This window comes from Heliconius melpomene, chromosome 10 (genome assembly GCF_056956725.1).
Source record: "Heliconius melpomene rosina isolate 202511_hmr_F chromosome 10, ASM5695672v1, whole genome shotgun sequence".
Lineage (NCBI taxonomy): Eukaryota > Metazoa > Arthropoda > Insecta > Lepidoptera > Nymphalidae > Heliconius > Heliconius melpomene.
This window is the reverse complement of record NC_140398.1, coordinates 11,596,902-11,609,921: the sequence shown is the minus strand read 5'-3', so window position 1 is coordinate 11,609,921 and position 13,020 is coordinate 11,596,902. Positions and strand designations below refer to the sequence as shown.

General features: G+C 35.5%; 1 protein-coding gene across 3 annotated transcripts; it reads left to right on the top strand.

Moving 5' to 3' along the window:
- Positions 1-316: 316 nt before the first annotated feature.
- Positions 317-10,718, top strand: LOC146535640 (agrin-like). 3 transcript variants are annotated; one of them, XM_085192105.1, is made up of 16 exons: positions 317-335; positions 988-1,124; positions 1,856-2,092; positions 2,403-2,618; positions 2,961-3,173; positions 4,143-4,355; positions 4,513-4,613; positions 4,896-5,010; positions 5,302-5,541; positions 5,635-5,954; positions 6,368-6,509; positions 6,745-7,005; positions 7,293-7,439; positions 7,896-8,159; positions 8,453-9,017; positions 9,262-10,718. In XM_085192105.1, the coding sequence occupies exons 2-16, from the start codon at positions 1,052-1,054 to the stop codon at positions 9,419-9,421; spliced, it is 3,267 nt and encodes a 1,088-aa protein (XP_085048231.1). In that variant the 5' UTR covers positions 317-335; positions 988-1,051; the 3' UTR covers positions 9,422-10,718. The 3 variants fall into 3 exon arrangements, with proteins under 3 accessions (XP_085048231.1, XP_085048230.1, XP_085048232.1); XM_085192104.1 differs by lacking the exon at positions 317-335 and adding an exon at positions 341-470; XM_085192106.1 differs by lacking the exon at positions 317-335 and having other exon boundaries at positions 987-1,124; positions 1,831-2,092.
- The last annotated feature ends 2,302 nt before the right edge of the window (positions 10,719-13,020 follow it).

Below are 13,020 nucleotides of genomic sequence, written 5' to 3'. Positions count from 1 at the left end.
GAATATGTGCATATGTAAGTATGTAATAGAAAAAGTAATTGTTATATATTTATTATTATTATTAGGTTTATTATTTGTGTTTCGAATAGCGCTTAGTTATTCTATACATTCTTTATTTTCTCTTAAGTTAATTTAAATATTTCCCTAGTAGGTACGTATGTATTTGTCTCAATAATAATATAATTTTCTTATATACATACATAATATAAATTTCACATTACGATTAGGTATACAGTATACTTACATCACAATCCATTCATAACTCTCAACCTATTTATAGATTAAATCCTTCTCAATGAACGCCGAGGGGACGACTGCGCATGTCCTGAAAGCAGGTACCCAAAGGTTTCACACTTCAGTCGAGTATTTTCATGTGACGATATTAGCCAGTTATAAAATGTAGGATATTAAAATATTAGATTTTTAAGCTTAAATTGTTAAATAAGTTCATCTATATGTGATTTTGCTTGGTAAGTGTATTCAGAAAGAGTAATTGTATAACACCCAGTAATACCTTAATTAGATTAATCAGTTCGTAAGCGATGTTATTGATTGGGAAAATTTCGATACACCTAATGTAGATATTTTAATATGTAGACAGTGAGTTGAATTCTCGATCATTTTCAGCATACAGGTGAAATGTAAATATATTCTAAATTATCTAAATATTTTTTTATGTTGTTATTTAAATACTTAGCGGTTTAGATAGTTAGTATTGCTAAGACATACTTGCTATAATTAAAAAAAAATTAGAAATGTTATTTCCTTACTTTACGTTTGTAAATGTTTAAAAAAAAACAATTTTTTACTATTTTTTTTATTTATTAATTTATATAAAGAGCGAATTTATAAGTTGTTTATATACTGTAAATATTTTTGAGATTTTATTACTATTTTAATTTCTTGATTAGTAGGTATACTTTTTAAAGACGATATGTGGTTTTTATGGCATCACGTTCCTGGTATTTGCATTCGCCTATTTTCCAGGTATAAATAAAGACTGTACGACATGATATGTACTAGCATATTGTGGTAGTCGAATAGAACAACGATGTTAACTAGTCCGGCAACGCTCACCCTGCTGCTATCAGCTACAGCCTTCGCTTGTTACCTGTTCCCGAGTGGTAAGTTCTAAAGAGATAAACGAACAAATAATAATATAAAATTATTATACTTACATACATTAATTAAGAATTATGATGCGCATAAGAAACCAATCGCGGCGCAGGAACACAAAGAAAGTGACTGTAAACCGACTGGTTATGGGGTCGATCCCCATTCGGGGAAATGAAATATTTATTTAAAATTTATATTTCTATTTCTTTGCTCTGGTGTCGAGGCAAAGGGCGGCGTTGAATTCCGCCACTCAACACTCAATGCCTCCAGAATTCGACGGAAAGTAGGGAACGGAGTATCTAACACTAGGTTCCCTCTGCTTACCCTCCTCTCCTTTAGGCTTCGTTCAACCGCATAACAATTATTAAATTATTTTGTATCGTATCGGATTCCTTCATAACAGTAGGTATGTATGTACAGTACATACAGTATACAGTAAAGCGATCGACAGATAAACGGTGGTCTATGGGTAGCGGATCTGTCGTTACTTTTTTTCCTTAATATAGCTTAATAGTAGGTCTTTCGTATCATATATGTAGGTAATAGTTCAAAACTATCTATCTATAAATCTTGGAAATAAGATCGAAAAATACTAGATATTTTATTTAAAAGTTAATTTTCAGCAAAAACTTTGGAGGGCTGTAATGAAAAAAAATACGTTTTTAGGGTTTCATATAGTATTTGTATCGTAGATTATAGTTTCTATTGTTGCAGCTAATTGATGTGCATATTGTGGCAGACGTGCCGGATCCGTGTCGGGGTGTGTCGTGCGGTTTTGGCGAGCAGTGTCGGCCAACGGCGGACGCAAAGAGTTACCACTGCGAATGTCCCACTTCTTGCCCAAGTTATGGAGACCATGAAGGCTCCCGACCGCTTTGCGGCAGCGACGCCAGGGACTACCCGGGCGTGTGTGAGATGCGACGCGCTGCATGCGAAACTAACACGAATATAACTTTTAAATATTTCGGTAAATGTGGTAAGTATAGCATCACTTTTGATTGTAATTAAAAACATATTATGACATTAAACACTGCCGTTTCGTTTCTGCTTGAAAATTCAATAACGAGGGAAGATCGTAATTTTTGGCGTCCCACACATCAAACCACAGATTAATTATCAAAATCATTTCACTGGTTACAAGGGAATAAAGTTACGGACATGCATACACGCTAAAAACAACCCTCCTTTTGCTTCGCCGCCGTCGGGTAAAAATATAAATAAATATAATACGAGTGTAAATAAGATGCTCAGATTTGTTTGAAATGTTTTCATTTAATTGGTAACAGATCCATGTGCGGGAGTGACCTGTCCCGATCCCGAAGTTTGCCAGCTGGACGATGGACGACAGCCTTCGTGCCGCTGTGCTGAGCCTTGTCCCCTTGAATTTTCACCCGTTTGTGCATCTGATGGGAAAACTTATTCCAATGAATGTCAAATGCACAGAGAGTCGTGTCGTGCTAGAAAACAATTGAAAATTATATTCAAAGGACAGTGTAGTTCGGGTACGAAGAACTCTTAGCTAACTTAAATTCCAAACTAATATATTACATTTTTAAATTATATTGTAGGGTAACTATATAAAAGTAGTTTCGCTTTTTCCCGCATACCAAAGGACAGAGGAAACCTAGTGTTAAGATACTCCGCTTATTGATACCCCGATTTTCGCCCAATGTTCGCGCGACCATAAAATAGCGAAATAAAATTGATTTAATTTTAGTGGTGGGTTACGAATCCAAAACCGTCGCGGCCAATGACATCCCACTGCGTCACGACCGCGTTAACTAACTATCTATGACTTTATACAAATAAATAAAATACGACCAAATAATGATCATAATTTCCAGGTGTCAATCCGTGTGCGGAGGTGGAGTGCCGGCACGGCGCGGAGTGCCGCGTGGAGGGCAGCGGGGCGGTGTGCGCGTGTCCGCCGCCGTGCGAGCCCGTGCTGCGCCCCGTGTGCGGGTCCGACGCGCGCACCCATGACAGCGAGTGCGAGTTGAAGCGAGCCGCTTGTCTTTTGGGGAGAGAGCTGAAAGTCGTTCATGCGGGCGCTTGTGGTATGATTAATAACTATTTTTTTTCAGCTTCACGCTTTATTGCGGATGTAGCACGAAGGAGGAGGAGGAGGTGTCCTAGGAGGAGCCTAGTGTTAAGACACCTCCCGATTTCCTGCCGAATTCTGGAGGTATTGCGTGTTGAGTTGCGAAACTCAACGCCGCGTTTTATCTCGACACCAGAGTGAATAAATTAAAATATTAAAAATTTCTTTCCTGGGGTGGGAATAGAACCCATAACCGGTCCCGTTTACACGTAGTCATTGGTCAAATTTGTTGATGCTTTTGATTACTTGCAATACTTGTTAAAACACGCACATAGTTTCTTAATCTTTATTATAACTTATGTTTCGAAAGTTAATGGTTTCCATAAAATAATGACTATTTTAATACTATTTCATTCTTCGACATTATATTAGTAGGTACTTACGAGAATACTTGTCAAGTTAAAACCAGTATTTCTTTTATGTTTCATTTATTTACAGTCCGTGATGATAAAGTAAGATAAAAAGGTTTTATGGGACAACAAAGTTATCTAACTGAGTATTAATTATATAGTTAAGATTAAACACATATCAATTTGTTCAAGTTTAATTACTTTTACATGATATGTTTTTAACAACAGTTTTTTTTAATATTCATTCATATAATAAAATCCATTTAAAAGATACGACTTTATTTGAGGTATAATTTGGAAGCATTTATTGATTCTCTGCTCACGAATATGTACGTTATCATTCGTTAACCAGTACAAGCAGATTGAATTTTTAAATATTTAAAGTTATAGTTCTTAACAATATGAATTCAAAAAGAACTGTAATTTTTTTTTGATAATGGATAAGGTCTATTAAAAAGTAGTACCTTAGTAGAATACTTATTTAAAAATTGAAAGAGAATAATTATTTCCCAATATATTCCTATTTTCCCAACTATTTTCATTTTTTTATTTAGTGCTATTATTTTTGTAACTAGGATCAAACGGAGTATGCGCCGGTCGCATATGTCCTCACGGCGGTGAATGCGTGTCGACGGGTGGGAGAGGCGTGTGTCGTTGTCCAAAGTGTTCTAACGAATTTGCCCCCGTATGTGGCTCGGATGGCATCTCCTACGGCAACAGGTGCAAGCTACAGCTAGAGGCTTGCCGGCATCGTCGACACGTACAAGTGCTGTACGATGGACCTTGCAGTAAGTTTGATGAAGTTTTCTTTTATTCACTTATGTATATAAGTATTTTTATATACTTTTATTATATAAAAATACGATATAACGTGATAAAGCGATCTCTTGATCTTAATTATAATTTAACTGGATGTCAATAACTTTAATATTTTTTGGGTTATAGATGGCTGTGAAAATAAGAAATGCGAATTTTATGCTGTGTGTGAGAGCGACGGAGTCTCTGAAGCCAGCTGTGTTTGTCCCAAACATTGCGAAGATGGAACTGTATGTATTATTTTTTAATTTATTTAAATTTATTACTATGTGTTATTGAAGTAACTAATTACGTATGGATTTAATTATGGCAACAAATTTTACATTGGCCATTTATTTTTAGGCCAACATTTTTGGATACCTCCACAGGAATATCCCTCCTGCACAGTTAGTGGACTTATATATTACCTACTACTAACTAATAATTAAATTCCCAATTAAATTACAATACCATTTTGTATTTTAACATTTATTAAAAAAATAAAAATTTAAGTTACATTGATATTATTTTAGGAAACCGAAGAAATTTGCGGAAGTGATAATCAGACTTACAGCAGTGTGTGCGCACTGCGAGACCTAGCCTGTCGGGAAAAGAAACGAATTCACGTTAAGCATATGGGGTCATGTGGTGAGAATTGAGAATTTACTATTTAAATGTGGTTGATTTAAAAATTTTTTGAAGTAATTAATTAATTATTGAAAATTAAAAGTAAAAAAGTATTTCCGATTATTTAGCTGAATTATGTTTTTTAAACATCAATATGAATGATTAATTTTATTGAAAGAAAATTCTACACACATTGATTCCTTACTTTTGCGATTTTGCGTATTACGCGAAATGGGACTAAAAAAAAATTAAATTAGCAAAACGTACGAAATAAAGTGGTGATTCTCTTAACATATCTTATAAAACACACAGAATCATGCGGCGGTGTCCAATGCCCGGCCGGCATGTGGTGCTCGCGCGGCAAGTGCGCGTGCGCGGCCACGTGCGCAGACGCGCTGCGCGAGCCCGTGTGCGCCGACGGACGCACCTTCCCCAACGAGTGCGCGCTGCAGCGCGCGGCGTGCGAGGCGCGCATGCGGGGGGAGACGCCTCTCAAGGTCGCTTACTACGGGGAGTGCGAGCCGCAGGACGGGAATATCACTGGGATTAATAGTACATTCAATTTCTCGTTTTACTATAACATAAGTATATTTGCTTTTTAAAAATTTAATTGGTATTATATCAAATATTTTTTTTTTCAATTAGGTTTTAACAAATCGGCCAGAATAATGGAGAACGGCAACGAAATACGCCTAGATGATACAGAGAGTTCTAGCGTACCGACCGGCACGGCTGTTTGCGCGCGCGTGCAGTGCGCGTACGAGGCGACGTGCGCAGTCGACGGCAACGGTCAACCGAGATGCGCTTGTCTGTTCGATTGTGCTGCGGCTGCAGCTGCTGCGTCTGCACCTGTGTGTGCTTCGGACCTGAGGATGTACCCAACTCTGTGCCATATGAAGTTAGAAGCTTGTAGACGTCAAGAGGATTTAAGACTTCGACCACTAGCGCTTTGTAGGGGATTGGAGGTATTTTTATTTATTTTTGGGTAAATCCTCCATTTTATTCTGTTTTAATATTTAATGTACCTAAGTTAAATCTGTTTCTGTTCAGCTATTTGGAATTAACACTGAAGAAATGGGTTGACAAAAGTAGACACAGAGATAAGAAAATAAACATGTATTATGATTATAGTTTTGATTTATGCTCAAGTCACGAATTGGAATTTAAATTTTTTTGAAGGATTTGCGCAAACCGAAAAAATGCGCTTTAATCTTCCAACACACGTTACAGTAGATATACTTGCACAAATCCAGACTTGTGCAAGTCCATATATTGCCTATAGATTCAAATTAAACCAATAAATTCGCTTATGTTGTACACTTATACTTCAAATATTAAAACCTGATCTTCTTAAAGTAATTATTATTATTTGTTACAGTTCCGCCCATGTGGGGACGATGAGCCCCTTCTTGACGCTGAAGGCCGCCCTATGGACTGTGGCGGTGGTCCGCATCGCAAGGACTGTCCTGCTGGTAGCTATTGTCACCATACTGCTAAAGCCGCTCGCTGTTGTAGGAAGGGTAACTAAATTTTATCATTAAGCTTTTTATAAATATTGTACACACTTTACAACATTTTCTTAAGATATTAAAAATAACTTAAGCAGTAACATTACAAATAATGTTACTTACTTTTTATAAATCAATATAATATAAAGGAATTTATTAATAAAAACTCAACCTAGGTTTTTCAACCATCTGCTTTTATTTAATTTTAGACTTTACATGAAGTTAATTAACCATTATACCATAACAGATAAAGCAGTTGTAGAAAAGAAAGATTGCCAAGAATCTTGGTACGGATGCTGCACTGACGGTGTAACACCGGCGAGAGGACCAGGTGGATCCGGGTGTCCATCTCAGTGTGGCTGTCATAGGCTAGGGTCCGTTTCAGAACAGTGTGATGATAATGGGCAGTGTCAATGTAGGCCAGGAGTTGGCGGCGAAAAATGCGATCGCTGTGAACCTGGTTATTGGGGGCTACCGCGTATAGGCACGGGTCCTACTGGATGTATACGTAAGTAGAGCGTTTATATAGATTTAAATGCAAATCTACAAGCAGTTGTAAATTATTTAATATATTTTTAAGTTATGTTTATAAAAAAAAATGTAAATGTTAAAATAAAAGTGTAAAAAGTAATATTAAAAAAAAATGTCATTAATATAATGACAAGTGTTCCTTATTCTTAACAAATGTCTGAGTATATGCATACTGGTTGCAGCTTCAATCTTCACCTAGGAAAATGATCATATTTAATTTTAATAATAAAAATGAAATATTAATAATATGTTTTTTTCACTCAGCTTGCGGTTGTTCAGCATTCGGTTCTGTGAGAGAAGATTGCGAACAAATGACTGGACGGTGCGTTTGCAAGTCTGGTATACAAGGTCAAAAGTGCACAGTCTGCTCCAACCATGAACACACACTTGGTCCAAATGGATGCTTCGATCGTATGTACTTATATATTATTTTTCAATAAAATTGAGTTTAGTTGTTATTCTAAATATTTATAATATTTTACAAATTATTATTTTGTTTTTATGGTTGTTTCTGAGGCTAGGCCAGAGCACAAGTGTGTGACAGGTTCAATTCTCTCTCGAGGAAATGAAATATTTAATATTTTGATTTCTTCACTCTGGTGTCGAGGCGAAACGTTGTGTTGAGTTTCGCCATTCAACATGCAATGCCTCTAGAATTCGGCGGAAAGTGGAGAACGGGATAGTCTTAATGGGAACAAAGTGTCTTAACACTAGGTTCGTAAGTTCTCTCTGCCTACGATACTATTAAATAAAAAAAAATGTTCTTTCTCTGCATAAATACGCAGAAAAGAAAACATGAAGACTTCATGTATCTATAAAGCGCAACAAAAGGAACAGCATGACATATTTATTCCTCCTTTCCAACAGCGGAATCCACCCAACTGCCAGCCACCGATTGCGAGCATATGACTTGCTACTTCGGGGCCTACTGCGTCATACGCAGCGGGCTCGCCACTTGCGAATGCGGCGCCGCAGAATGTCCGGCGACCGATGCTCCGTCTGTCTGCGGCAGTGACGGCAGGACATACATTTCCACTTGCCACTTAAGAGCCCACGCGTGCAGAACGCAATCCGATGTCGTAGCTCAAGCGTTTGGTCCTTGTAGTGAAGAGGCCCCCACAGTCAGGCGAGGTAGTCGCTCAGCTGAACGCTTCAATTCACGTAAAATATATATCAAAAACACAAAATTCTCAGATATGGAACGCACTCCAAACTCCATTCAGTTCACCGACGCTTCAGTAGACACCAGCGATAGCGGCAAACCCGACAGCCCCGAACCTGAGCTGACTTGCATCGACATTTTACCGCCAGTTGATTATCGCTAGAGAGCTAGCATTTAGCCTATTTGCACAAAGTAGTTAATGCACTGTTTTAACTTAATATAAATATAATCATTGTATTTTATAAAAATGATTAATTCACAGAGAAATTACACACAGCACAAAATATGCATACACAAAAGAATGTAGGGGGTGGTTGTAATAAAAATGCGCCCAAAGCTATTGAAATTGAAAACCATTCAGAGGAGCAATATATAACGAATGAAGTCGAGGAAAATTATCCAATATACGATGAATATTACGAGGAGAATGTAAATGAAATATACACAGCGCCATTGTTTGACGGTCTCGCGAGGATGACAGCCAGGACACGTTTGCCGGCTAAACGATTCGACATTTGGGCGGAAGTCTCAGCTGTTTGCGGAAGGGGTGCTTTAATAAGTGCATCAGGTGTAAGAGATTATTTATGGCTCGGCTTTGTCGACGACAGGGCAATATTACGTTGGGATGCGGGGAACGGCCCCTCAGAGTTACGATCGGGAAAAGTAAAAGTTGATATAAGATCTAAGATATCGGCACGCCGGTATAAAAAAGATGCGATGCTAAAGTTGGGTTCTACTACGGCCAGAGGGACGACGCATGGACGAATGAGTTCATTAGATGTGGATCCATTCATTCACGTCGGCCAGCCGCCAGATAATATTACGAGGTAAGTATTTGAAATTTAATTATATTTAAATGTGCTTGCATTTGCAACATTGACTATTCCCAGTCCTGTTCACACTGGCCTCATGAAATTATGAAATGATAGCTGACATTATTAATACCCCTTATGGTAACCCAAAATGGATATTTATTGGACATTTGAGTAAAAGTTGTAGGATTTTTAAGTAGGGAATACTCAAAATTTAAAAACCCGATTAAAATAAAGATTAAATGGTGAATTAATTTAGGTTGTCAGGTACGCACGCACTACACGGGTTTGTTGGATGCGTCCATCGCTTGCGCGTGAGTGGTCGCGACATCATACCCCCTTCCCGGGGTCTCTCCGTCACCACTCACGGCATTCGACCTTGTACACCGTACAACCTCGCCCAGATAGAGTGTCCTTGATACTAATAATAACCGGTTTTCAAAGAATGTAAGTAAATATATGCTTATAATAACTTATGTTTTTTATGAAATTAGTAACTACTTGGGGTCGAGATTATTCCAAACGCGATTATTCGTTTGCCTCCAAATGATAGAGTTTTATAAATAATTTCTTAATTTATTTGTAACCAATATTTCCATAACTTGTTTAATGAAGACATCTAAAGTTCTAGTCTAGTTTCTATCCAATAGTGCCAAAATGATTTGCCATAAATTATAATCCTGGCTGGACCCAGGGATGGTATGTGTGGCTGGACTCATGTTTACGCTTTGAAAATATTGTATTATTATCAGATTCAAACATTTCTGCAAATTTTCAAGTAAATCGGAAAGCTATGAAAGAAATATTTCTTTCTATCAATTGATTGTTAGCTGTATGGAATGCTTTTTGGTAATAAAAATCTTTGTGCCATTAACGAAAATTTTCCGATATAGGCGTCACCATATTTAATTAATTTTTCCTCATCTGATTGGCAGTGTCGACCTTAACAAGATAGTCGTAGTAATTTAATTCCATTACGGGGAACTAATATTATTTTTTTTACACATGTTATCACTGGAATGTTTATTCTTGTTGACCAATCATCCTTACGCGACCGCGATTTCTTTCATGTCTCGACTATATTTGTGTCCGCATGATTATTTGCATTAAAAATGTGAACATGTCTACAAATGTAGATGCATAATTCGGTGCATTGGTGAATGTTCGCAACATCCCTACAAATCAATGAAAATTTGTAGCATATGGCAATTTGGAGATAGATATTTCATTATGTTTTATAAATATAAGTAGATTTTTCGAAATTCTTGTTAATATCACGTCTACTTTACTTACATTCTTTGTAAACTTATATAATTAAACTTACATTTATTAAATTATTATAACATTAATTTCTATTTAACTACATAAAAATAATATTTTTAGCTTTGATAATAGTCTATTTATTTTCTTCATCTTAATAAAACTCTTTCTTGCATAATTCTAAGGTATGTATTACTAAACAGTTTGTTAAATTCATTGATTAGATACATATGTAGAGATTCTATTTGCGTGTTATCAAAGAGTTTTAATATTATAACTCAATTGTGATATTGTTCAAATCTTTAATCGTTATTGTAATTAATCGCATATCTTGAAAATATGAAAAAAATACATACGAACTACATATTGCAATGTATTTCTATACTTCATTGTCTTACTCTATTTTGACACTTTTGTAAATATATTTTCAGAAAATATTAAACGAATATTATTAAATATTTTGTTTCATTTATGCGTTTTATATGTAAACGTAAAAGCTTTTAAATATAAGTTTTAATCAGTACTGAAAGAATAAAAATAATTTTTATTATTATTATTATGTATTTTAATGGCAGTTTAGTAAATCAAAGATAAGAAGGCAGTCTCAAATATAGCTATATAAAACTCATCGGCAGTGTTAAAAAAAGAATGAATAAACCATCTACAGAAATTAATTAAATAAAAATCTCGCGGAAACCCATAAGCAAAAGCTAGTAGAAAATATGAATGACTTGTCATTTCTCCACTTTTCAACGGCAAGCTATTATTTCTTATCTACATTTCGTCCCCACTTCCTTTTATAATCCTTCTTATCTATATCATAAAGGACGAGCTTTAAATTTAATCTATTATTCTAGAGACAAGTCGTTAAATATTTTTACAAGTAACTTCCCATAATTTAATTTAATTTTGTAAAATATCTCTGTAGTGTCACGATAAGGGTTGACTTAATTATATAAAGAATCACGCTTGCTTTTAAATAACAAACAAAGGAATATAATAACGTGGAACACTTTAGAAGTAGGTATCATACGATTTCGAGCTGGGTTGCTTGGTGCTATTTTAATATAGACGTTTTTTAAGAAAATTATAAACAGTTTTACCATTTAATCCTACTAAAGATGGACATTTGTTCCACTTTTAAATTACTGAACGGAATTTTATGGAACTTCAAGGTAATGTCAATGTAAAAATTAATCTAAGTCCATTTCAGCATCAGATTAACATTTGATTATAAATAAAGTAACAATAATCTATACTATTATAGTAATCTATAATCTATACAAATTGTTTATATTTTTTTCTTTTTTTCTTTTAAACACCCCATTATTGCACAATTAGCATTTGTAAATATAACAATATTTTAATAATAATTTACAATTTTCATCATAAGAAAATTTTATAATTTACAAGAAAATTGTAATAACATTCTGAGTACCTTGTTATAATTACTCAACAATTTCTTCTATCTCAAGTAGCTTTGGATAATTAAAGGTTAATTATCCATTATCCATTATTTTATATAAATTAAAAAATTCAGCTGCCTATCTTATATTATTTAAATACTTATGTTAGTAATATAAGAAAATAGTATCCGAAATATTTGTTACCAATTAAATACTGATTGAATAATTAATGTCGTTTATGTTAATCAAATAATTTCACTTTGTAATTTTAATTTTCTTTTAGAACGATTGTCAAATGTATTGAAAATTATTAAATCTTAAAGACATACAATTTTTTAACGACTTAATATAGAGTGAACGTTGAGGAATGTTTAATTAACGCTGCGATATCTTACAACGACGTTCTTGACATCATTACCATACGCACATCTTTACATCTGTATGTATGTATGTGGCAAATAAATTCCGAGAGTAATGCGTCAGAGAAAGTAGGTTTAAGTTAACAAAGTGCTAGTACCTTATTTAATTTCACTTTTAAATACATCATCTTTCTTTTATTTGTAGTTCAGTCGTGGCGTAGGGGCACAAGCCTACATACATAGGTTGTAGGTTCGATTCCCACTCGAGGAAATAAAATATTTAATAATTTCATTTCCTTGCTCTGGTGCCGAGGAAAAGCGTGGCATTAAGTTCCGCTACTCATCACGCAATGCCTCCAGAAGTCGGAAAATGTGGGACGAAGTATCTCAATATTAGGTTCCCTCTACCTAAACTGCTGTGGCGTGAACCGTGAACCTGAAGAGAAAGTATAATATAAAATTTATAATTTTGCTTGAAACATAACTAAGTCGTAAAGTTCCTTATTTTTATAGCTTTCTGAGATGAAAATAAGAATATATAATGTGAAAGTTGTACTCGTGTGCGGTATCAGTATACTACAAGAACTAAGTGCTAACATTTGAAAGGGCTGACATTGTGCTCAACCGTTTTGTCACGGCTAAATTTCCAAGAGATTTATTATTAATGCTTCGCTTGTAATAGAATACTAATTGTTAATAAATTGGCGCAACAGGCAACAGGCAACAGAAAAGCGAGCAATCTCTCATGACACCGCTACGCGATGCTCTCATAGATTTCTCTCTTGGCGGAGAATTAGCGCGAAAGCCACGGCAATTATTTACGAGGTTTCGCAGCGGAATTACAGCTCGCGGCGCTACCGCAGCCTTTTATGTTTATTCACGGGTTATTATTTCAGAGAGGAGAGATTATTTGAAAACGTAAACGTGGGTGCTCTCATACATCACGCGGCCGCACTCCGGTGGCTGCGAAAGTAATCGTACCAAACGTTGGAA

What these genes read in the sequence shown, in the direction of transcription:
- LOC146535640 (XM_085192105.1), top strand. Translation starts at nt 1,052, where the DNA reads ATGTTAACTAGTCCGGCAACGCTCACCCTGCTGCTATCAGCTACAGCC. An exon ending in TTGTTACCTGTTCCCGAGTG is followed by an intron (nt 1,125 to 1,855) that starts GTAAGTTCTAAA and finishes ATATTGTGGCAG; the next exon opens with ACGTGCCGGATCCGTGTCGG. An exon ending in GAATATCACTGGGATTAATA is followed by an intron (nt 5,542 to 5,634) that starts GTACATTCAATT and finishes TTTTTCAATTAG; the next exon opens with GTTTTAACAAATCGGCCAGA.